Source organism: Tachypleus tridentatus, chromosome 10 (assembly GCF_004210375.1).
Source record: "Tachypleus tridentatus isolate NWPU-2018 chromosome 10, ASM421037v1, whole genome shotgun sequence".
NCBI lineage: Eukaryota > Metazoa > Arthropoda > Merostomata > Xiphosura > Limulidae > Tachypleus > Tachypleus tridentatus.
Window position 1 is genome coordinate 139692543 of NC_134834.1, and position 26154 is coordinate 139718696.

The 26154-nt window shown below is 32.3% G+C and overlaps 1 protein-coding gene across 1 annotated transcript in view; it reads left to right on the plus strand.

The window, feature by feature from the left end:
• The window catches only part of LOC143228519 (uncharacterized), a 73986-nt gene extending 48284 nt beyond the window's left edge, over positions 1-25702 (plus strand). The window contains exons 16-22 of the mRNA XM_076459765.1: positions 6421-6561; positions 9291-9371; positions 11441-11542; positions 14052-14225; positions 14740-14850; positions 15495-15637; positions 24798-25702. Coding sequence (XP_076315880.1) covers positions 6421-6561; positions 9291-9371; positions 11441-11542; positions 14052-14225; positions 14740-14850; positions 15495-15637; positions 24798-24956 — 911 coding nt within the window. The 3' untranslated portion in view covers positions 24957-25702. The remainder of the gene's footprint in view (positions 1-6420; positions 6562-9290; positions 9372-11440; positions 11543-14051; positions 14226-14739; positions 14851-15494; positions 15638-24797) is intronic.
• Positions 25703-26154: the final 452 nt, after the last annotated feature.

Sequence of the window (26154 nt, forward strand, 5' to 3'; positions counted from 1 at the left end):
ATTTCTCTTTATAAAAGTTTGTTTCTTTGTTTTTGGTATTTCGTGCTAAGCTACTTGTGGGCTATCTGTCCTTCACCTTTAAATGATAAAGTAGAGAGAAGGCAGCTAGTCAGCATCAGTCATCGCCAACTGTTGGGCTTCTCCTTTATGAAAGAATAATGGGCTGTACCATCACAATATGACACCATTACGGCTAAAAAGGCATATAATTAGTACTTTCTTATGGGATTTGAACCAGCAACCCCTAATCAGATCATGCCAGGCTTCATTAGAAAATAGAATTATGTTTTACATAGAAAAATCAACAGTCTAGAAAGAAGATACGAAAGCATAACTACATCATATTTCAAAATACAACATTATTAATATAAAACTATTATAGTACGAAGTATTAATAGTTATCCTCTAACTCTAAACACATGCACTGATTGTCTATCTCAGGAGGAAGGAAGGGGGAAGTTTGGGTTGCATTGTTTTGAATTTTGCACAAAGCTACACGAGGGCTATCTGCATTAGCTGTCCCTAATTTAGCAGTAAAATACTAGAGGAAAGGTAGCTAGTCATCACCACTCAACACCACCACTTGTGCTGCTGTTTGAACAATGAACAGTGGGATTGACTGTCACTTATAATGCCCCCATGACTAAAAGAGCGAGCATATTTAGTGGGACGGGATTCGAATTCACCACTCCGAGATTGCGAATGAAGCGTCCTAACCACAAACCCATGCCATGCTGCAACAAGGAGTAGAGACCTTGATGTTACCGGTAATTATGACGTTATAGTTTCACGACGTATCACCAGAAGGCACAAAATAAAGAATAAGTAGAGATGATAATGCCACTAGTAACGAGACGATACCTTCATAGTTACACGAAGTGGAAGGAGAGAGCAGAGTACTCAAGGCACATTGCTGGGGCGCCAAGACATGCAAAAGTTGTCATGACAATAGAAGTTGGTCAGAAAACGTGTTGCTAGTTACACAAAATTAAATCAGAGGTTATATTAGCATGTTGTAGATTAACATAAGATTACAGTAATAATCTTAAAATTATTAATTTAATCTAATTTCATAACCATGTATTTACAGTTTAATTCTGTAAGTAAAGCATTAAATAACATTTACAACGTCTGATAGTCCTGTAACGTTGCAGAGATGTTTAATTTATGTTTTTGTTTTCATTTGTATTACATCTGTGTTAGAAGGACAAATAGTGTTCCGTGTGACTGCATAGTGATTTCAGCTTGTATTTGTATTTTTCATGTTTATATCACCTAAGTTTTATATAGACTGCTAGCGTTTCTATAGACTAATGAATGTTTCACCTTTTATATTTAAGCATACGTTTTACTATTTATGTTTTAAGAAAGATGATTATTGAAGTTACACATAGAAGATTAAAATAACAATATGACTTATGCTAGGCATTATAATATGCATTACATGTGAATATCTACTTATAAAGTCAAACTATGTGTTAATTTATTTAGAAATAATTAAATAAGCTCACATTTTGGGAAGATAAAAGTGTGTAAAATAAATTATTTGTTATAATAACTGTCTCATTCAAATAATGAATAATATATATGAAAGAACTGATATATATGTTGTAATAGTTATTTTAATGATTTTGTGAATAGAAAACAGTAGATATGTTAAAATCCTATTGAACCTCTTCTCCTAAAATAACTCTATATTTAGTAACGCCTTGCACATAAGCGAAATGACATATTTTGTCAGTAACAATAGTTAGTTATATGGATAGATCAAAGATGAAAATGTGCAAGTCTAAGGTTTATGTTGAATCATTGCACTTAACTTAGATAAGCGTCGTTTTCAGTACACTCATTGTAAAAGTATGTTTAAATATAGAAACTATAACTATTCATTCTATCGAAACACTTTAAGGTTTATTAAAATATACGTTATATATAACTGAAAAATATAATTTTGAAATCTGTATGTAATTTTGCCTTTGTAAAACACTGGCAATATAAATAAATATATAAATATACACAAGAATATAAGATAAAACCTGTATGCAACACCACAGGGCTATCAGTTTTTGTAACTTATAGTTATTGCTTTACTTATAAAGCAAAACAGTAAATACACATTTATGAAATTAGATTAAATGATTGGTTTTTAACGCTTTATTACTATAATGTCATGTTGAGCTACGTCATACCAATATACCCTTTGATTCCACTTTGTCTAACCAGCAACACGTTTTCTGGATTACTTTCATTGTTATGACGAGTTTGATCTGTCATAGCAGCTTAGCAATGTACCCCTTGGTTTCACTTCATAGCAATATGGTATCATAATACCTACTCTTTTGTTATTGCGCACCCTTGTGATATTTTATGAAACTATTACGTCTTCGTCACTGGTATCAACATCGTCTTTGCCATTCCCCAAAAGCCCGTCCTCTGGTGATACTTTGTGTGAAACTATGACGTCATCTTGACTTTTTTCTTCCCCTTGGACACCAATTCTAAATTTGAAATGTTTTTGTTTTAACTGTGAGTTTCTGATCTAACCATTTAGTCTGTGTTTTTACTTTTGCTGTAAAAACAAATATAACAAATATGCCTCTGTTCAAAGTTTTCAGTTTAGCCAAGTCAGACTCGAAAGTAAATGTGATTAATTTCGGTTTTAAAATTTAATTTCATCCAGTATATTTGCAGCTTAAATAACCCTTGAAAATAACTCTGCATAGTGCTTTTAATTAAATCGTAATTCCTCCTAAGGCTACCATACCCAAATTTCCAGTCATCTCTGTATATTTATTGATAGTATTAAGACTTAAATATCTTCATATTACCCTACTGTTGAGCCCTTTCTGCGTTGTAGATAGTTTATTCCTACTGCTACATATATTGTAAAAAATAAAATAAAAATTATATTAGCTTATTTGTTTTTGAATTTGGAGCAAAGCTACACGAGGACTATATGTGCTAGCCGTCCCTAAGTTAGCAGTGTAAGGTTACTCTTTTACTAACGAATAGTGGGATTGACAATTACTTTATAACGCCCCTACGGCTGAAAGGGCGAGCATGTTTGGTGTGACGGGGACTTGAACTCGCGACCCTCGGATTACGAGTCGAGCGCCCTAAGTTATATTGATTAATGTAACAATCAACTTAAATAACGATTAACGTCATTGTACTTCAAAGGAATGGAACAGGATCAGAAAAGTATTGTCGTTTCTGTCTCCAAGAGTAACAAATAACTCTGTTTAAAACTGGGTAAATCATCGTTATCATCAGTCAGCTTTTTAGAAATTTCTATACAGCTATAGTAATGTGTTATCACGAAATCAATCGCAAAAAAAAATGCAATAAGCTTAAAGCGGTTGATTCATTTTAAACGTCAACAAGGAACAATTCAACTTCTTAATATTACTAATTGAAACTATAATAGGACATATGACTGATTTTGAAACAAAATGGTTCTAAGCTACTGGTTTAGTAAGGTGACATCGTGGTTTAAATATTTTATGCCATAGAAGTTAGATAGATATGTGAATATTTGTGTTGGGGAAGCTTGTCATTTCAAAGTCTTATTTAAATAGTTAAAGAAGTAGTCGAATAAAATAATTATAGCAAATTATATGTTAATTAAAATCAGTTCTGAAATCTAAATACTCTAATGGATTACTTGTTTAAAAGTAATCTTTATTTTGGCAGAGATTATAAGGCTCCACTATTAATTCATTTAAATCCTACTGTCATCATTCTTCGTTATTAATTAAACTTCACAAGAGACAATTAAGACATTAAGACAATGCCCTGTTGTTGTTGTTTTTTATTAAACCAAGAGCCCATAGCTACGGAGCAATATGCTTGCAGACTTAAAACATTGGAAACTGGATTTCGATATCCATTGTGGGAGAGCATAGATAGCCCATTGTGTAGCTTTGTGCTTAAGTACAAACAAACAGTTAAACCAAGACAGATATTTACACTTGTATAAGTTGTTGATATATACCGGCAAATTATCCTCCTAGTATGGTTTACTTCTTACTAACATTATTGCAAACTTTACAAGGCTCTTTAAATGATATTCCTTAAATATTTGAGCCACGGCTTTACAATGACGATTAAAAAAGCAACTGAAAAGAAAGACCATTTTATAACGTAGTTACATACGGAAAAATATATTATTCTAAACAAAAGTACAAGAGAAATATAACTTGTCGTATATTAAAGATTTGGTTATGGCAGTTATGTTTAAATTTAGCCATAGGAATTTATAAAATGCTAATGAGAAAAATTGTTATATAGAAGTTGATTATGTTATGTTAAACCGAACAGGAGGCTTTAATGTGTTATTAAAGCTCTTGTTGTTATGCCTGGTCATTATCTATCTTACAAATGTAAATCTTGATAACCCTGCAGAGTACTTTTCATTACAACGTGCTACGTCGTAAGGCTACCACTTACACATGAGTGCTTTTCGTAATCCAACTGTTTCTTAGTTCCCTTTTCAAATCAAAAGTCAACATGATTGATATGTATTCGTAAGGAATAGCATGAATACACCTTCCATTCTCCATTTGCTTGAAATATGCTTTGGTTGAAACGATATGTATCACTGGAAACTTGTCTGTATATGACTTTAGCTGTTTTTCCAGAAAGAAATAAGTTTTAATTATATTATGTACTGTTGCTTGGAGAACGTGAACGGTTTTCTTACTGCTCTTTATTTCCGTGAATTATCACTTTTCACAAGACATTACAGTTTGCTTGCTATTGCTCGAGTATGACGTGCGTGTTATAGGTGTCTTTCTGGATGATTCTAGCAATCTCAAGATGATTCATGCTCCTTTGTTTTGCAAGAAATATCCCAATCTTGGAAATTCTAACCACACGACCTGTATATGGATACTGTGCAACAGAAAAGACTATAACGTGCCTTACCCAAAACTTATCAAATTACAGGGACATCAAACTACTGACTTTAAATAATGGTAAAATATAATTTTGAAACATGGCGTTTTGCTGCAACATTATACCTCCCGTGACTTGGTAATTTCTATATTCAAAGTCGGTTTAAAGTTTATGTTCATACGTCTCTGTATTCTACTGCATCTTAATATTGTTGTAATATCCAGCACTATCATATATTCAGTACAATATAATTAAATTTTTTATATTATATAAATAAGTTTAAGTAAATATACTATCACCAAAACTACTCTAAAGAAGAAGTTTAAAGGTTGCTTGAAACACATACTGAACGTGGAAATCAAATTATTTCTTTTCACTTAACATTTTTTCGTCACTAATTTATTCATGTAGTAAATTCTTAACAGATTACATTTTCTTCACCATTTTAGAGGCCCAGTTTGGCCATGTGGTTAAGGCACTTGACCCGTAATCCAAGGATGGCGGTTTCGAATCTCCGTCGTATCAAACCTGCTTGCTTTTTCAGCCGAGAGGACTTTATAATGTACGGTCAATCCCACTATTAGTTGGTAAAAGAGTAGTCCAATAGTTGGCGGTGGGTGGTGATGACTAACTGCCTTCACTCTAGTCTTACGCTGCAAAATTAGGGACGGCTAGCGCAGACAGCTCTTGCGCAGCTCTGCGCGAAAATTCAAAACAAACAAACAATCACGATTTCAGTTTGAAGTGTGCTGTTGTAAGGAGTCGTAACTTCATTATATATTATTTTTAAATGCTCAATAATAATTTAAAATCATAATATTTACTTTATAATTATAATACAGGCTGGACCTGTAGTAGACCTGTGGATTTTTGAGCTGGCGAGTTCGTGCGATACCACAAAATATTCTCCGCCTTTTAAGACGTGAGTTCTTTATAACAGTGATAGTTCTTCCTTTAGCGTTTTTAGTTGGCTGTATCGTGAAGATGATTGGTTGTCTTCCCTCTGTTAAGCAGTTCAAATTACGGGACAGCAGTAGGTAGTTTAAGAACCTTTGTGACAAATCCAAAATACACATACAAGTTTAGTATAATGAAGACACATTCTATATTTATTAGTAATCCTGTGAATTATTTCCTAAGGTTTCTACATTTTGCGTTTTCCTTGTTTTAATATTCAAAGTAACTATCAGCAAAATGATCTTCCTGCTATCGTAGGGCTTTTATCAAAAAGATAAGACTCGCGATGAAGAGGATTCGAAACCTATTATTTGTTTTCTGCCTATGTGGTTCAATCAGGGAAGTGACCTACACTAGAATGTTATAACTCGACGTCTCATCAGATCGTTTAATTAATGTTAATGAAATTTATTTAATATTGTTTGCAAGACTACTGAAATATGTCTTAGGTTTTTTCTTAGTACATTACTTACATTAACTTAATGTTTGAAATCATAAGAACGGATTGAATGTTTCGTCAAGAACAATGAAGACCTGTAAAATATCCACTCGTTACTTTCCCTGCAGTTCTTCGTCGTGATACATGTTATCAAGTGCAACGGATGTCGCAAGATGGCGGGACGAGTATGATCCTAGTACCGTTATGCAGCGATTCGAAACATATCAACAAGAAAACATCTGGCCTTCATTCTCAGGATAGTTTACCAGGTTTTCGTTTATTTTAAATGGTTTATAAATAACTATGTATTTTCTATAAAATTTCTTTATTTTTAATAATAACAATGGTTTTGAATATCTGTGTGTCTGTTTTAGTGGAAAGTTGCATTATAAACTATCAACCGTGTAGATGGCATACTGAATTCCGGCATTATGAGACCTCACGTTTATCACGGAGCCACTGAGCAGTCATTTCTAAAATAAACAAACATCTTCCCTGACCGTTTATACCATCATCATAATATTTTCATGTGCAATATACAACCTAAACGAGCAAATTTATGTATAACTACTTATACTGATAGAAAAAGTGGCTCCACCCATAGAACTATTAAATCGTATTAAACAACTGTGATTACAAATTAAAAGATATTTTTCTCTCAAAATTCCCATAAGATGTTTTTACATTTTTGTTAAGAACATAAAAGATACTAGTTTTATGAAACGTAAGTTTTTTCTCTAAATATGTTCACTTTGTTTACAATATTTTAATTTCTCGCTTAATATATAAGGATTGTTATTCTCTCTATATATAGTTAATTCCACTTAATTCGTACATGAAGACCATTTGTCTCAACAACTCAGTATGTTTTCAGTGGTGTTTATGGTAAAGCGATCCAAGTGAAGAAGACACTAATATTGTAAATAAAAGTGAGGCTAGTTGTCATTATAAAATACCACTGAAATCACAGTAAAAAATAATATGACTTTCTTCAGTCACTGAAAATATTAAATCATAAATCCGAAATGACTAGCTTTGATATACAAAATTAATATGTTCAAATATCTTAAGAATAATAATTCAAAAAACTATTATCAATGATCTTACTAGAAGAACTACCCCAACCTTTTCAAATTTTCTGGTGTTATTTGACTAGCAATAAATTTTTTCTTTCAACTAACAATATAATTTACTGCTAAACTTATGGACAAAATGTGATATAACTCTTTAGCCATTATCTTCTTTCAACTAGATAAAAATACCTTAAATACAGCCATACATATTCCAGTACACCTGGTAAGGTATGTTTATGTTGTTTTCTGAAGTTTAAACTCTGATCCTAAAAAACAGTAATTTTAATCCATATTAAAAACCTTAACTAAAACATCTACTGTGCAAATGAAGATGAAAAACAATTATCCTTAAAGTTTTTTGTAATGTTCATATCATAAGAAATCGATTGTATTTCACACCTGAGTTTATAGGAAAGCCACTCACGATTATTCCTCAAGAAAAGTTTAAAAGTAATTAATTCCAACCAGATAACTTTGTCATATCCAGTATTCTTTTTCTTGAATATGTCAGTGAAACATCTCAAATAAAAATAACAACATTATAATCAACTTATTAATTATACAAAAACCAGGAACTAATTATCCCAAATGAAAGGACATAAAAGTAATAAATGTGAAATCAAATGTGACAGATGTGAGCGATTGTGCTTAAGTTTAAAAAACCAAAAAAAAACAAAAAAAAAAAACTCGTCGCACCAAACATGTTCGCCCTTTCAGCCGTATGGGCATTATAATGTTACGGTCAATCCCACTATTCATTGGTAAAAGAGTAGTCCAAGAGTGGGTGGTGATGACTAGCTACCTTCCCTCTAGTCTTTCACTGCTAAATTAGGGACGACTACAGCGGATAACCCCCGTATAGCTTTGCGCGAAATTCAAAACAAACAAACAATTAATGTATACATATTTATATTACAGCTTAACATTATAAGAATATTTAATTATTAAAAAACTGAAAAAGTAAATATACTGAATAATGTAAGTATATTTAACGCTCAGTTGTTGTTGTTTTGAATTGAGGACAAAGCTACACAATGGGCTATCTGTGCTCTGCCCACCACGGGTATCGAAATCCGATTTGTAGCGTTGTAAGTCCGTAGACATACCGCTGTGCCACTGGGGGGAATTTAACGCTCAATATTGAGAATGAAGCATAAATGTACCACAGAATAAATATGAAAATTCTTTAAATAAATATTAAAGAAATGTTAGTTTAAACATAAATATTTGGGTGTAAAAGGACAACGGCTTTAAACACCTGAATCAAGATTATTATTATTATTATAAACACCTAGTACTTCTACCATACTTTCAGTGTAGAATGTTAAATTAAGGTTCGGATATCATTATTCTAACTGTATTAATCTATATATTACTACTAATAACACCTAAGTAATTACTTACCTTCTTGTTTCACAAGTTTTCAGTAGCATACATGATGAGACATACTTACGAATTTTTTGTTTAGCTATTTTCATGAGATGAATCTTATAAACATTTTTTTTTTCACTTTAGAACGTCCATCAATTGTGAGTACAACGTTAGTGAAACCCTGAAGGCAAATACGTTTTCCCTATTTTAACACTGCAAAACTTAGTGTCCATGATAATTCATCTTGTCACAACTTAATTAGACTTTTGGAAAATGTAACAACGAAACAAAACTTAAAATTACTCATTATTTGTCTTTGCGATTTCAGTTTTTATGCATTACCTAACATACATTTATAAGTTATCATCGGCAGGTAAACTCATGAAAATATAGTTTTTTATTTATTTGATAAATATTTGGAAAAATTAATATCTCTTCTAGTTCCTTAAGATAACAATTCAGGAGCTAAAGGTTATTTGATAAATATATATTTAGCATGTGAGCTAATATGGTTGTAGAATGTATTATTTTAAAACTTTTCCTTCTTTCCACAGTTCTGTATTCAAGTAAGCCGAAAATAACAGAACGTACTAGAAGCGCCAGTTTTAGAATTCACCGACCATCAGATTCTGAAAGTAAGTATATTTATGAGATCAGAAACTACAAAAAAATATTTCTAAAGTTTAGGAAAAAATATTTTGTCATGATTATGATTAAGGAATTTCATTTTAAGAGGTATAGGAAAGAAGATCGCATTTTGGCAATTGCTTATGACCTGTATTTTGAAGTAGTTTACTACGTATAATTACTATTTTTATAATTTTTACCTGTAATGTACTATAATTATTTGATATATATATTTTTAAATACCTGAAGTTTACACATTCAGCACTTTATAGTATTTTGTATCTTCTAGTAAAATATCGGTTGAAATTATTTTTCCCTTATATCAATAATTACGTTAATACAAAGGAAAATTATTTTAATGTGTTTTAAAAACGTAAATTATGATGTATGAAATAGATCTTTAAAATTTGGGTTTCGAATTAAGGTTTTATTATACCAAAGCTGCAATTTTTCCAAACGTATAAATTTAACGTAACAATTGTTTTTTGAAAAAATCTGAATTAAAGGTGCTATACTTGATAGTTACAATAAAAGAAATATCATAGGTTTTTCTTCCTCTGAGACACCGGACATTAATAAAAAAAGAAAGAAAAAGCTACGATATTTCTTTTATTGTAATTGTCAAGGATAGTACCTTTAATTCAGATTTTTCTAGAAAATATTTTCACATAAAATTTATACGTTTGGTTTGTTTGTTTTGGAATTTCGCACAAAGCTACACGAGGGCTATCTGTGCTAACCGTCCCTAATTTAGCAGTGTAAGACTAGAGGGAAGGCAGCTAGTCATCACCACCCACCGCCAACTCTTGGGCTACTCTTTTACCAACGAATAGTGGGATTGACCGTCACATTATACACCCCCACGGCTGGGAGGGCGAGCAAGTTTAGCGCGACGCGGGCGCGAACCCGCGACCCTCGGATTACGAGTCGCACGCCTTACGGGCTTGGCCATGCCAGGCCCTGTACGTTTGGAAAAATTGTAAATTTAGATGTAATACCTTAATTCAAAGTAACTGTTTTCATCTCTCTGCGTTAACTTCTTTTAGAGAAGATGCGTATATTATCCTTTAATCAATGGTATTTTATCATTGCGAAAGGTTCTGCTTTTCAATGATGTTAGTGTGCCGAACTGTGAATTCGAAGATTCATGGTTCGTGGCTAGCTGCCGCAAAATTATGTTCCATATTTTGAGATATTGTGATTGTGCGTGCGTTTATATGTAATTTGAGTAACAACCAAATCCTTTTGTTCGATCAATGTTGCCTTTGATTTAATCTATCAGTCCAAAATTACGGATGGTTACAGCAAATATATCTCATAAAACGTTACTCGAATATCTGAAACAATTTTCAGAGTACATGTTTTTGTTTGTTTGTTTTGAATTAAGCACAAAGCTACACAATGGTCTGTCTGTGCTCTGCCCACCACGGGTCCTCAGACATACCGCTGAGCCACTGGGGAGCGTACATGTTTTTAATGTCTATTGTGTACATTACGAAGCCACACTTCTTATGGATAGGGTTTTAATCTGTCAATTTCTCTTCTTATGAAGTCTGAGGGTTTATAACACTAAAATTATGATTTGATAATTGCAGAGGATAGAACACAGATATCCCATTGAATAGCATTGCGCTTGACAACAAACAAACAAAAGTTTTATTGGCAGCAATTTCTTTTCTATTCATTTTACCCATTTTGAACACAACTGTCTTTGACAGTCATTTTTTGTGTCTTTTGAAAACACGTGATTACAAACAGTGTTTTCTTTGTCATAGTTGTTACTATTGAGAGTGCATATCTTCTAGACAGGGATTTTTTTTCAAAATGAAATGTTCAGGTCTTGAGTTAATGTTTTATGGACCATGTTCCTGGTCATTTTTTATCATTTAAAAATTGTACACTCTACATGAATAATGAGTGTTTCAATGTTACTTTTCTCCACTTGTAAAGTACATGCATATTTTGGTGATTTTTTTTTCATTGACCATATTGAAAAATAAGTAATGAAGCTTACTTATTTTTAATTTGTAATATTATTTATCTGCTGTCACTTTTAGTCTATTATTACTATTTTAAGGAGATGCTGAAGAACAGAGGAATCTGGGAAACTTGGTCAAAGAAAAACTATCTCGGACACTGAGCTTGAGATGGGATAAAGACAAGAGGTCTGTGGGTCTAGGTAAGACGAGTAGTGTAGTGGAACGCTTATGGTTTACGGGTTCACAGTTTACGAGGTTCCTTGTGAGCTAAAGGTGATACATGCTGGCTCATTGTGGTTACTCTGCCAAGAATACAGTATTCTTACATACATGAACCCAATTTTTATTATTTGTTACGTATTATGATTTGTTTCGGACAAACGTTCAATTTATTATATTACGGATTAAGTTTCCAAATAGCCTGAAACTGAGTTAAATTATAATTTGAACTTAGAAGCTGGCCTGGCATGGCCAGATGGTTAAAGCACTCGACTCGTAATCTGAGAGTCGCGGATTCCAATCCCCGTCATACCAAATATGCTCGTCTTTTCAGCCGTGGGGACATTATAATGTAACGGTCAATTCCACTATTCGTTGGTAAAAGAGTAGCCCAAGAGTTGGCGGTGGGTGGTGATGACTAGCTACCTTCCCTCTAGTCTCACACTGCAAAATTAGGGACGGCTAGCACAGATAGCCCTCGAGTAGCTTTGTGCGAAATTCAAAAACAAACAAACAAACAAATCTAGTCTTAAACTGCTAAATTAGGGACGGCTACTGCAGATAGCCCTCGTGTAGCTTTGTGCAAAATTCAAAACATATTAAACCAAACTTAGAAGATAATTAAATGTTAATATGTTTTACATTTATGATATTTGCCAAGAAAATGAATAAATACATTTTTCTTTCTTAAAATAAATATATTTTAATATACAAACGATAATAACATTTATAATAACAGTTATTAGAAATAATGATTTATATACAAAAGTTTTACAAACGTACAAACAATATTGTGTGTTGTATGTGATCCAGAAGTTCCTTCATATCTTGCTCCCCAGTGGCTCAGCGGTATGTCTGCGGACTTACAACGCTAAAAACCGGGTTTCGATACCCGTGGTGGGCAAAGCACAGATAGCCCATTGTGTAGCTTTGTGCTTAATTCAAAACAAACAAACAAACCTTCATATCTTACCGAGAGTTTACGAGAAGCAGATTAATTCTGAGTTGATATAATTCATTTAACGGGGAGATAGTCAGCTTTTCCCTGATCACACGTGAGTTTTTCACAATTTATCATAATGATTATTGGATATAGTTTTTGTCTTTTTTTTTACAAATAATGATTTATATACAAAAGTTTTACAAATCTACAAACAATACTGAGCCTTGTATTACATCTGGAACTTTCTTGAAATCTTGTCGAAGGTTCACGATGAGCGAATTAATTCTGAATTCATATAGGAAAAATTCATTTAAAGAAAAGATAGGGCCCGGCATGGCATGTGGTTAAGGTACTAGACCCGTAATCCGTGGGTAGCGGAATCGAATCCCTGTCACACCAAACATGTTCGCTCTTTAAACCATGGGGATTTTATATGTGAAGATCAATCCCATTATTCCTTGGTAAAAGAGTAGCCCAAGAGTTAGCGGTGGGTGGTAAAGACAAGCTGCCTTCCATCTGGTCTTACACTGCAAAATTAGGGACGACTAGCGTGGATAGTCTTCGCGAAATTCAAAACAAACAAACGAAGAGATAGATAGTTCTTCCTAAAACATGCGCGATTTTTTCAACGATAAAGTTATATAGTGTTTTCGTAAAAATACTGATGTTTGATGTTAATCCGCTGAAGTTAAAAGTATGTAATGTTTGAAACCTACAAATATCTGAAGTTTCCAATTAATAGACGTTAATCACAACTATAGCTTTCGAGATTTACAATACACCAATTGTAGCGAGCCAACAATTTTCTATCTCTTGGAGCATTGCGTTGATTATCTTTTATAACCGTTAGGCAGAATTCTACCAACGACATTCTAATTGTTCCCCCGCATTGCGTTGGTTACCTTTTATAAGTTTGAGAGGAGATTTTCTAGAAATATCAGCTTCCAGAACGATACTAGTATTTACATAGATCTAAAGTTGATTCTTACGCTCGAGAATTTTCTACAACTTCAGTGTATAGGCGGAAATTTTGCAATTTAACAGTATGAATTATATTCATTTCTAAATATATATTTAACTAAAACTAGCATCGATATTAAAATAGATATGTAATAGTAAATCAAGACCGCTGAAACCAGAATAGTTTGTTATATTTTTTAAATTCAGAAAATTAAATTGTGAAACACAAAATAACATCCGGGCATATTTTTTTCATCATAAGTTAAACGCTACTCATAAGAAAAATTATTAGTTTAGAAAATTTAATCAAACAAATTTAAGAATATCAAACCAAAGAAATAATTGTTGTTAACATGTTAATAAGCTAAATATAACCAAACAATTTTAACTGTGAAAATTAATCGGAAATGTTTATTTGTTTTATCGTTTGTCATGGCGGAATAAAAATTTCCATATAAAGCTACATCCTTTTGATACAATCATTTTTCAGTAGTATCTCAGCTTTGTTTTATGTATGACATAGAATGACAACATGGTATGATTTAGTAATATGAGCTTTTGTTTTAGTTTACTACTTAGTGGTTTAGCTCCACTGCCATCTGTTAATGTAACCACATATTACAACAGGAAAAACTTAGAATCAGCTCAGTCGAGTCCAGATTTTACTTCAGAAAATGAAGTACCTGAAATGAAGATTGGAGGAAATGGAACCCGCCGAGGGCCTGGCCAGGTGTTTTCTAAGAAAATCAAACCAAGCAGTGGTAAGGATTTAAGAAAATATATTATTTTCGATATAAGTGTAAAAAATACTTTATATGATATATGGAATGAAAATTTGATTAAAAATTATAGAGCATAGCCTATCACATAATATATGAACTGTTACAACAAAATTATATTGTAACACCAATTACTTTAATTTAATGAGTCTAACTTATTTCAATAACACTCTAAAATATGACCAAAAATTACCTGACGATCATCAATGGTTTAATTTATGACATGCTGATAACCTGTAAATTTGAGTAGATTGACCAACATCTAAATATGCAGTTAGTTTATAAACCAATAATAAATTGCACTTTATGTGGCTACGTTTGTGTTGTTTAACTTTCAAGGCCTTGAAATTTTCAGAATGGTGTAACTGTTATCCAAGAAATAAAAATTCATATTTTGATTAACTATACGATATTTTGATGACAAGTATTCTAAAGAATCATCATGGGACATTACCAGCAAAAAGTATTTTATTTTTTATTTTTTCATACCATCTAGCAGACACTTTGGGAGACATTAAATTGGGATTTCTAATGACTAAAGGTCAACTGGAAATTCAAGTCATATGTGCCCGTGAACTGAATCTGAATCCATCCGGACAACCTCCTGGTATTGTTTTCGCAATAATATACTATATTTTTCCTTCTTTTTTTTTGTTTTAATTCTACTCTTAGGCATTTAAACCTCGCGATTTGTATTATATACTTTTGTGTTGTTGTGATAATTATTTCATATTCTCTGGCCGTTCAGGTTGCAAGGAACTCTCCTAAGAAGTGAAAAATAGCTTGAGTCCATAAACAGTTTTTTATGTTGTTTAATAAAAAAAACTTCATCTCATTGGTCTGCTTTCGTATTTTACACATAATTAATTTTATATACGTTAGTCAACAGTAACACGTCCGTTGTGATTAACCAAGCTATACTTTTAATTAAAATGCAAACACAGGTATTTATTTGTTTTTGTAAACTGCAGTAGTTGTTCTACTTTCTTGAAATTTATTAAAATATTTAACTGTAGGAACTTGGCGAAGGTATATATATATATATATATTTCTACCTTATTTTCCCTCTTTGTGTTTACATGGATATAAAATGAAAGTAATGAGACATAAATGGATTTCAAAAATTCCACTATTTCACTACCGACAAAGGAAACATTCCAAACCACCCCTAATCTTTCCTTTCCGAAAGAACGTCTTTCATTCAGGTTGAAGTGCCTAATGTTGTAGAGTGCCTCCTTTTTTTTTTTTTAGATACCTACGTAAAAACGTACTTGAAACAAGGCGAAAAGCAGATGCAGAAAAGAAAAACCAGAGTTGTACGACACTCATCGGAACCGCAGTATCGTCAAACGCTCAAGTACAGCGCTCTAGATATTCAAGGTCGTCGGTTACTGGTTAGTAACCAAATCAGTTGATTATAGGCTAAGAGTTTTATAATGACTTACGCTTTAGGTTTTCCTGTACGATGATCATATTGTTTGGATATATTCATACTATTTGAATCTGAACATAATTTTGAATTCGATTATATTTCATATATGTTTATCATACTGTATGAATCAATAATTCTTGGATCTCTCATTTTATTCACGATTATTATCTTTATTGATATCTCATGAAACAATTTCTCAATTATGTCTATGTAATAAAAGCAAATTCTATGATTTCTAGTAATATTTCTCCTACGATATGTAAGCATAACATTTCTCAATACACACACACACTTATGTGTTCATATCATCTTTAACTTTTTGAAACGTTTTCTTGAATATTCGAAAAGAAAATAGCATTTTTGACGTAAACGTTTTTGCGTATGTTGTATTTTCAAACATTCGTCGAAAGAGAGTAATTATCAATTTATAAAATATGATTTGGAATTAAGACAAAGAAATTGTAAATAAAAGTTGTGTAGGGGCTTTTGGTGTGGTGTGAATTAAATGGTCACACCTAAATTCTAAAATTAATTTTGTATTCATTTCTCGCTCTCTCTTATAGTTATTTGGGTATTAGTGTTTATATACCCAGGAGGGTCAGGTTTTGTTGACCTCTTCCTCCTTTCTTTGTATTTGTTTCAAGTGTATCTATACATTGTACACGAGGGCCAGAGTAATCCGCACTATCTATACATGCGCCAAACATGCTCGCCCTTTCAGCCGTGGGGGCGTTATAATGTGACGATCAATCCCAAAATTCGTTAGTAAAAGAGTAGCTCAAGAGTTGGCGGTGGGTGGTGATGACTAGCTGCCTTCCCTCTAGTCTTACACTGCTAAATTAGGGACGGCTAGCACAGATAGCTCTCGAGTAGCTTTGTGCAAAATTCAAAAAACAAACAAACAAACTATGTATACATACACTTGATGCAAATAAATCATATCTCTTTATAGTTCCATAATAATTTGCACTTTCATTAGATAGGTATCAACTATAAAACATTCACATAATTCCTTTTCAACGTTTATTAGTTAATCTTTAAAGTAATGTGAAGTCTAGTTTATAGGTGACCTTTTTGTTTTATTTTGAAAATATATATTTACTGGGGAAATGTGTATAGGACTATCCTCATCATGTATGCAGTATCTGTTAGTTCGCTTACTAGTTCACTTTTTCTCCGATTTTTGTCAAAAATCATTTATTGTATTATGTAGGAGTCTATCTGCTATTGTTTTTATATATGCGTATTTATGCAGGAATTCTGATGATGTGCTTCTTGGTACTTTATAAGCTGTTGTAAGTAGTGTATTTTGTATTGTTTCTAGTTTTGCTTGTACTAATTTTTTACTTAGATTTATCCACGCAGAGGCTGCATAGACAATTACGGGTCTAATGTATGTTTTATATATTTTTATGATGTTATCTGCTACTGCTCCACTATTTTTACCAGTTAAACTCCTAGCATAGTTTATTTTTCGACAAATTTTTGTTTAAATATTATTTACGTTTGTATTCATTTAGGATTTTGTTTTGTTTGTTTTGAATTTTGCGCAAAGCTACTCGAAGGCTATCTGCTCTAGCCGTCCCTAATTTAGCAGTGTAAGGCTAGAGGGAAGGCAGCAAGTCATCATTACCCACCGCCTACTCTTGGGCTACACTTTTACCAACGAATAGTGGGATTGACCGTCACATTATGACGCTCCCATTGCTGAGAGGGCGAGCATGGTTGGGTTAGACGGGAATTCGAATCCGCGACCCCCTCATTTACGAAATGTGACCAGAGTAAGAAAAATAAACCCCTTCAATAAAAACAACTGACAAAGATACATAAAACCAAATATTTACTAATGTATTTAAAATAGATTGATATATACGCATAGAAATTTGGTTGTCTTTAAAGTCATTTTTTTTGCTTTCTTTATCTTGCAGTAGCTAATGGAGTTTCTTTTTTCTTGATTATTTATGTGTTTAGGATTTTCCATTTATTTTTGCAACTATGTTTGAGGAAATTACTTGTTTTAGAGGCTTATATTTTATTTGGAGGAATAAGCTTGAAATTATTTCTTCAGATAAAGATAACAATTCTTACTCCATGTCAGCAAAAGTGTTAGTCAGAGAAAAATAGAAAAACCCAAAGCGATCAATCTATATTACTACACATACACAACGACGCTAGACGCTTAAGTTAATAGTACATTGTATTATTTACCTCTTAAGTGCCCCCCAGTGGCGCAGTGGTATGTCTGCGGACTTACACACTAAAAACCGGGTTTCGATACCCGTGGTAGGCAGAGCACAGATACCCCATTGTGTAACCTTTGTGCTTAATTCTAAACAAACAAAAGCCTCTTAAGTTTTCAAGTCCAGTGTTGAACTCATCATATTCTGCAGAATACGATTTCTGTTTCAGCAATTGAAAATTTAAGAAAGTGACAGTCAATTCCACTAGTCAATTAAGAAGAGCTGTATAAATGGCAGGTGATTCAGATTAGTTTGTTTGGTTTATTGTAAGGCTACACAATATGATATCTGTACTGTGTCAATCATGGGATCAATTGTCGAATTTTAGCGTCATAAGCTTTAAAACTTACCGTTGTGTCACTGGGGAACTATTAATTGTTTGCGCTTCCCCGAAGCGGTTGTTCTAAGTTAATAACCGCTGTTCCTTAAGGGATACATACAATGTCTCACCCAAATATTTTTTATATAGTCTACATTTTTATTTAAATTATATTACGTTTTTTAAGACATCTCGAAAGACTGTTTGTTTGCAATTTTAGGTTTATTTGTTTCAATGTGGGCCCGGCATGGCCAAGCGTGTTAAGGCGTGCGACTCGTAATCTGAGGGTCGCGGGTTCGCATCCCGGTCGCGCCAAAAATGCTCGCCCTCCCAGCCGTGGGGGCTTTATAATGTGACGGTCAATCCCCCTATTCATTGGTAAAAAAGTAGCCCAAGAGTTGGCGGTGATGACTAGCTGCCTTCCCTCTAGTCTTACACTCCTAAATTAGGGACAGCTAGCACAGATAGCCCTCGTGTAGCTTTGTGCGAAATTCCAAAACAAACAAACAAACAATTGTTTCAAGGTGAGAACCTAATTATGTGGTTAATTTGGTAGTTATAACTTGTATTTTTCAATATGAAAAATTACACATTGTTGCAAAAAAGTCGACACTTTGTTGCATCAAACTGGTGTCTCATTAAAAGAAATGGTTCTACTTCAGTGACACAATTGCCAACTACATCAGATAAATACAAGAGACTAAAATTTTCAAAAAATGTAAAAGACGTCAGAAAAAACAATTTTGTCTGAATACAAAATAAAAAAATATGACGATTCAATTCATATAAAGAAAATCTTAGAGCAACTGTCCACAATTGAAAAATCGTTCAAAAAACGTCTTCAATATTTATAAAAATTAGAGAAATGAGATCTGCTTGATTACTGCATTCAAGTCTTATAGTTATAATTTTTCAGAAAGTATACGTGTTATGCTTTATGAAAGTAACGCTAAATTTTTCAACAAAATATCAAATGTTTGTAAAAATCTGAATTTTAGAAATAGGAACGCAACATCAAAAGCTGATTTGTTTTAAAGCGATACCAATAATTATAGAGGTGAGACATTATTCGGTGAGACTTTGTCTTGTAATGTTTAATTTACTTGTCGCATAAAGTGCAATTTGTGTTTAAAAAAAGCGAATACCATATAATAACAATGGATAAACGGTTCTATAAATTTAATAAAATTATATCTGAAAATAAAAATTAAGCTATTGAATACGTATAATATATAATTCTTGTAAGTATTTTTAAGTTGAAATAAACCTTTTAAAATATCATTACATGCTATAAGAATGGGAATTATTTGAAGAAGAAAAACAATTATTCAAATTCAAGACCAATCTTCATGTGTGGGTTGTAAGAATTTGAGTAAGTGAATATTAGCATACAAAAACTTTGTTATTTGTCATGTGTTGAAATAGTCTACTAGGTTTATTACATCGTAAATAATGATTTTTGATTTTTTTTTAGTGGAACGATACCCTTTTTTATTTACTTTGAAATTGACCAAAAAAAACAACAAAAATATCGCTCTGCCACTATATCAAAATTCATAGCACACTTTACACAAGTGTTGATTCACCTGACAGATTTTACGCTCAATAAAATTCTAAAGCAAAAAATCAGTTTTAGATTGTAAGAAAGATTAAAACATTTGAAGAATTTGCATTTGTCATTCTTTAAACATGCGCCTTGTATTAGATACTACAGCTACAGAGTACTTTAGTTATTTCTTTTCTATTAATTATTCTGAATAGCAGGATTTGTGTGGTTTAACATTGGTGCTTTTGCTATCCAAGATATTTTCTTTTTATATTATAAAACGTGCAGTTTTATGCAAGGCATTGTTTTCGTCTAAAGCACTTCTATTTAAAAGTAATGCTTGTTTGTTTTGGAATTTCGCACAAAGCTACTCGAGGGCTATCTGTGCTAGCCGTCCCTAATTTAGCAGTGTAAGACTAGAGGGAAGGCAGCTAGTCATCACCACCCACCGCCAACTCTTGGGCTACTCTTTTACCAACGAAAAGTGGGATTGACCGTCACATTATAACGCCCCCACGGCTGGGAGGGCGAGCATGTTTAGCGCGACGCGGGCGCGAACCCGCGGATTACGAGTCGCACGCCTTACGCGCTAGGCCATGGCGGCCCATAAAAGTAATGCAAAAAATATAAAAACATTTGTCTTATTGTATCAAATGCGTTATTAAAGTGAGAAGTATCATTGTTACACGTAGGTAAATGTGAACAAAATTACTTATTTTTGAATAAAAAATTAATATATCCTATATTTGTTCTCTGTCTCCAACGTAAACTTTCGCGTAAAAGGCAAGTGATTATATATACGTTTTGTTTTATATATATCTTGTATTTTATTTTATTTGTCTTCTCTTTTCTTTGTCTTCAATTTATTCTGTATTCCTTTTTATTTATCTTCTATTTACTTGTTGGTATTTATTTGATGCTGAAGTGTTTGTAATATAGTTGGGATAATGTTAAGAGAATTGAATTCATTTTTCTATAGAATATTTTCTATATGTTTAAACATCGTGCTGTAAAGTAAACAAAAGTGATTCTTCACTTTTGTTTTTTTTTGTGTTGTTCTACAGTCTTGATCAAAACGTTTGCAAATTTTGTAACAAATAAGACATTATTGTTAAGATTGAATATAAATACGCTTAGCACTGTTAAGTTGATACAAGCATGTTATATTAAACATCTATAAAGGCAGTGTGTATAATGAGACAAGTTCTATGGACATCATGAATGATTATTTGTTAGAACAGCAAAGAATTTTATCAGACACCTACAGAAAGATGTGCAATTCAACACAAAACAAAACCTTACCAAAACATATACAATGACAATATATGCTATCAAATTATAATACATAGTGTCTGTATCTTCATATAAGTTCGTATTAAACATTTAGTACTTACTTGGTCCTCCTTGTACTATAATAATCTACAAAAAAGGACGTGAAATGCCATTGATGTGTTTATATGTAATTAACTGTGATTTCATCCTAATGTGTTCTCAGTTGGCTCTTCAAATCAATGGGATTGCAACCTGGAGACTTTCTTAGCCATAGCAGTCTTGTAACGTCTTCCTGATCGAGACAATCCTGTATAATACGAGTACTGTTGGTAATGGCATTGTCATCCTGAAACTCAAAGTTATTGTCAAAACTTGCCCTAGCATATGTTAGAAATATGAGATGCCTATAGAAGGTGCCATTGATGTTTCTCTATAAGATACGAAAATCAGTTTTTCCACCATAAGGAACAGATGCTAAAAAACTACTGTTCTGCCTTCATTGTATGCTCTGTGAAAAATTAGTTTCCCCTCATCTATTCTCCGGGCAAATGAAGAAAATGAATTTTACCATCAGCTTTAACAAACCAGAAATAGGACTCATCTGAAAACATGACATGTCGCTAGTGTTCTAATTGTAAGTTGATATGCTGTCTTGCCCAAGCATTATGGTGACGGCGGCGAATTCTACATAATATCGGTTTGTAGAGAGCAGTTCTTGTAACATAACCTTGTCTGGATACCATATGATGAACATGTTCATGCCATACCTGTCATAAGGTGTTGCAAGACTTTTTTCAACTTTGACGTGGAAACCTGTTCAAAACACGGTCTTCGCGGGCAGTAGTTTTTCGTCGTCTATCAGTTGTTACATGTTACAATAACCTAAAACTGAATTAAATCGTAATTCAAATTAAGAAGTTAATTAAATGTAGAGATATATCAAATTTATAATATTTGCCAACAAGATTTATATGCATAGTTTTCTTTCTTAAGAGAAATATATTTTAATATACAATAATACATATTATGATAACGATTATTACAAATAATGATTTATATTCAAAAGATTTACAAACGTACAACAATATTGAGTCTCATATCAGACACGGAACTTTCTTAATATCTTACCAAGGGCTCACGAGGAGCGAATTAATTCTGAGTTGATTTGTTTGTTTTGAATTTCGCGCAAAGCTACTCGAGGGCTATCTGCGCTAGCCGTCCCTAATTTAGCAGTGTAAATCTAGAGGGAAGGCAGCTAGTCATTACCTTCCACCGTCATCTCTTGGGCTACTCTGTTACCATAGTGGGATTGAGCGTCACGTTGTAACGCCCCCACGGCTGAAAGAGCGAGCATGTTTGGTGCAAACAGGATTCGAATCCGCGACCCTCAGAATACGAGTCAAACGCTTTAACCCACTGGGCCATACCGGGCCATTAATGGGGAGAGAGCTAGCTCTTCACTGATCATACCTGAGTTTTTCACCGCTGAAATTACATAATGTCTTCGTAAAAATATTAACGTCCTATGTTAATCCGCTTAAGTTGAATGGTTTGTAATGTTCGAAACCTATAAACGTTCCTGGTCAAATATATGTAGTTGCGCGATTAATAAGCGTTAATAACACATACTCTTTCTCTTTTTATAACCGTTTGGCGAGATTCCAGAAATTTCAGCTTGCACAACAGTACTTGTACTTACACATTATATAGTACATTATTGATTGTAACACTCCAGAATCTTCTATAACTTTAGGGAACAGAAAGGAATTTTTGCAACTGCTGTTTAATAGTATAAATTACGTGAATTTCTAAGTATATACTTAATTGAAACAAATATCGATATTAAAATAAAATTATTATAGTAATTCCATCACACAATAAAAATTTCTGGAAGAACTTTTCCTTTAGTCCGATGACGTTTCAGAATTCTGCGTTCAGTGCCTTATGTTCTGGCAATGTCACACCTTTTTATACAAAACAGGTGTGTGTGTGTTAACGAACAAATGCTCATAACAGCTTATACAGACCATAATAATACTTCGTACATGTTTGTCCTATCATACGCAATTTTCTCTGTTATTACTTAAGCATTTACTCAATAATCTCTCCATGAATATAGACAACAACATAAACATAAAGCAATACATAAACATTTTGGCCAAGACTTTATTTCCTTCATCTTGTTTCAGAAAATGTTTTATAGCTTAAAGGATGTGTATGTTTAATAACATTTAGAGTACCATAATTATTTTACAATATATAATTGTTCCAAATTTCTTGTTATAATGTTAGTAGATTACATATTGTATTGGAAACATAAAGGAAGCGATAGAGATTTTAATCATTTTACAATAGCGTAAGAAAAAAATGGATGTAGCTTAAAAGGTTTGTAGATTTTCGGTTATTATAAAAAGGAGATCTCGTATTAATTCTTCTTATATGTATGTTTATGAAAAGGGAGATTTTTTTGCCTCCAATTCACCCCTAAGTTTTAGATTTCCGTAACGAAAGTTTAACTGTTTTCATGAAAATGTATAAATTATTATGTGTGTATATGTTGTTTGACCAAAATGAAAAAAACAAAAAAACAACATAGAGCAACCATGGAATCTTCATACTACTTGTTAATAGAAGTAATTCAGGTTTAAAAATGTTCCATGAAAATGTTAGATTATATGGTTGCAATTACAAAATGGATAAAACTTCTACAACTACACTTATGTTTCTCAAAACTTAAAATTGTGATCACAAACATGAGAATTCGAATCTAACATCAAACACACCCCGACAAGAAGGTAGAAAATAAGACAATTATATAATTCATTATCATTGATATGGAAGGTTTACTTTGCAAAGACAGAATTAAAGATAAACAGAAAAACCACAGAACATGAAAAATATGCTAAAAGAATTAAAGAAAAATAATTTCATTTTCCCATTTATGAGAGTTTTAGTCATTATATAAACTGGAAATCTTCCAAACTAACCGTAAAAGAGAAAATTGTATAGAATGAAGAATTATTAAAACTATGTTAGTTACTGCATACCAAGTGTCATTATTTCCGAAGGTTATTTCACATTAAACTTTTTTGCTAAACTCGTGAATCTTACAGGAAGTATAGGATCAACTTTCATTATACAAGATGTAAGCTGGAACAAAACAGTGTTTTCTGTGAGACTTCGACGGCCGAGAAGGACACAGGAAAGTGCTGAAACTAATATCGGAATACTTGTATAAAAGTTTCAATGATAAATGAGTTTTATTTGAGTTCAAATGATGTTTTTTTTTACTCATAATGTTTTTCATGGTTCTTATTTCTCGTCACTGTTTCATTAGGAAAAACCTCTTCCCACAAATGTTCGTAAGTAGTAGAAAATCCTTTACAAATGGATTGTTTTAGTCTGAAACATATGTATCTGCTTCAACTCTCAACAGTATAATTACATTCCACCTCTTGCGCTCGTTAATAAAAATTCAACCTGATAAAGAATTTATCTTATTTACTGTGTGAGTCTAGCTATTACAATTTCCTGTGCATATTTTACTTCATATCTTGTGGATTTAGGTTATATGCTATCATTCGTATGTGGTTGCATCGGTAGCTGCGTTCAGGCTTATTAATACATACTTTCATGACAATTAATTGTAGAAAATATACATAATGTTCAGAATATTTTAAACAAGGTGTTTGCAAAATGTTTTCTTTGATCATTAACACATTATTTATCGATTACTGTTCTCCAGGTAATGGTGTGGGAACGACAAAAAGGTTTTGAACACAACCAGCTTCTAGGGGCAGTAGAGATACAGTTGGATCAGTTAGATTTTTCCAAGTTAATGTTCTGCTGGTATCCGTTGTACCCAACATTGCACATGGATGTGGAGTCAAACGAGTCCACCTAACTATACGTAAGATAATCTTCAAATTGTCGGAATCTGGTACAGATTAGCTGCATGCCTACAAGATGTGTCTTCACTGGCCAATCCATTATTTCAGGTCTTGTAGAATACATCTTGTAACCAGGGCGAAATACTACTTTATTTGCTATGTAAAAATTCTACTCAATTGTCCTGTTATTATTCTAAATACATTTTAATATGGTGTGAGATCATTGTATTTTAAAAAAATTCTTTCGGTAATGCTATATATAAAATGTATTCTAGACTCAGTCTTTAAATAAAGCGAAAATTATTGTTTTTATTATTGAAGTCAAAATGTGGATATAAGGATTTTGAATTATTTGAAGTAAAATTCATCAAAATTAGCAATGCTTCCTCATTCTTTAAACTTAATATTGCTCTTATTATTTTCAATAAGATATTTGGTGGAATAGGGATTAAATTTATGTGTATCATTGTTTAAGAGGTTGGATATTAAGAGTGCAGTTTATTTTTAAGACCCTTTGGCATGAAAAGGAAAGACTACCATGTTAAAGTACTGAACCAAAATTGCAAAATTTAAGTTATATTGAGTATAGACAGTTAATAACTTCTATAGCGTGATGGTGTTTTGCAGAGATAAAAGGATAATACTATTAATTTTTTTTAGAATTATTTCATCCTGCCTGTATAGTATGCATTTATAAACTTAAAGAAATGTTTGCAGTGTTCTTGGTGTTACAAATATTTATCAATTAAAATAATGTATTTTGCTCTCAGTGTTTACTAAATATGTTGTGATAGCTTATTTTTTCTCCATTTTATCAAAACAGGAATATTTTGATACATAGATCGATTTGTTGTGCCTACATATCATATATAAGTACTGAGTTTAATTTTCAGTATATGCATATTTTATAAATTGTATACTGTGACTGTTAATTTTAACTTAATGAACAGCAAAATAGTATAAAGACAATAAAGCAAAATAAGCTTCTTCTAAGATAAAAGATTTGTTTATATCGATCATTAATTTTCCTCAAGTCCTTTTAAAGCAATGTTAGGTTACAGTACTAACTGCTGAAATAGAAGGAAATGTATTAATCAGACAGCTGCATTATTTAAAAGATATATTTTGAGCATAAGGTAACTCAATAACGATTAAAACTGTAAACCAAGGTAACGAAAATTGTGGACTTCTTTTTATCACAAAATAAGATGT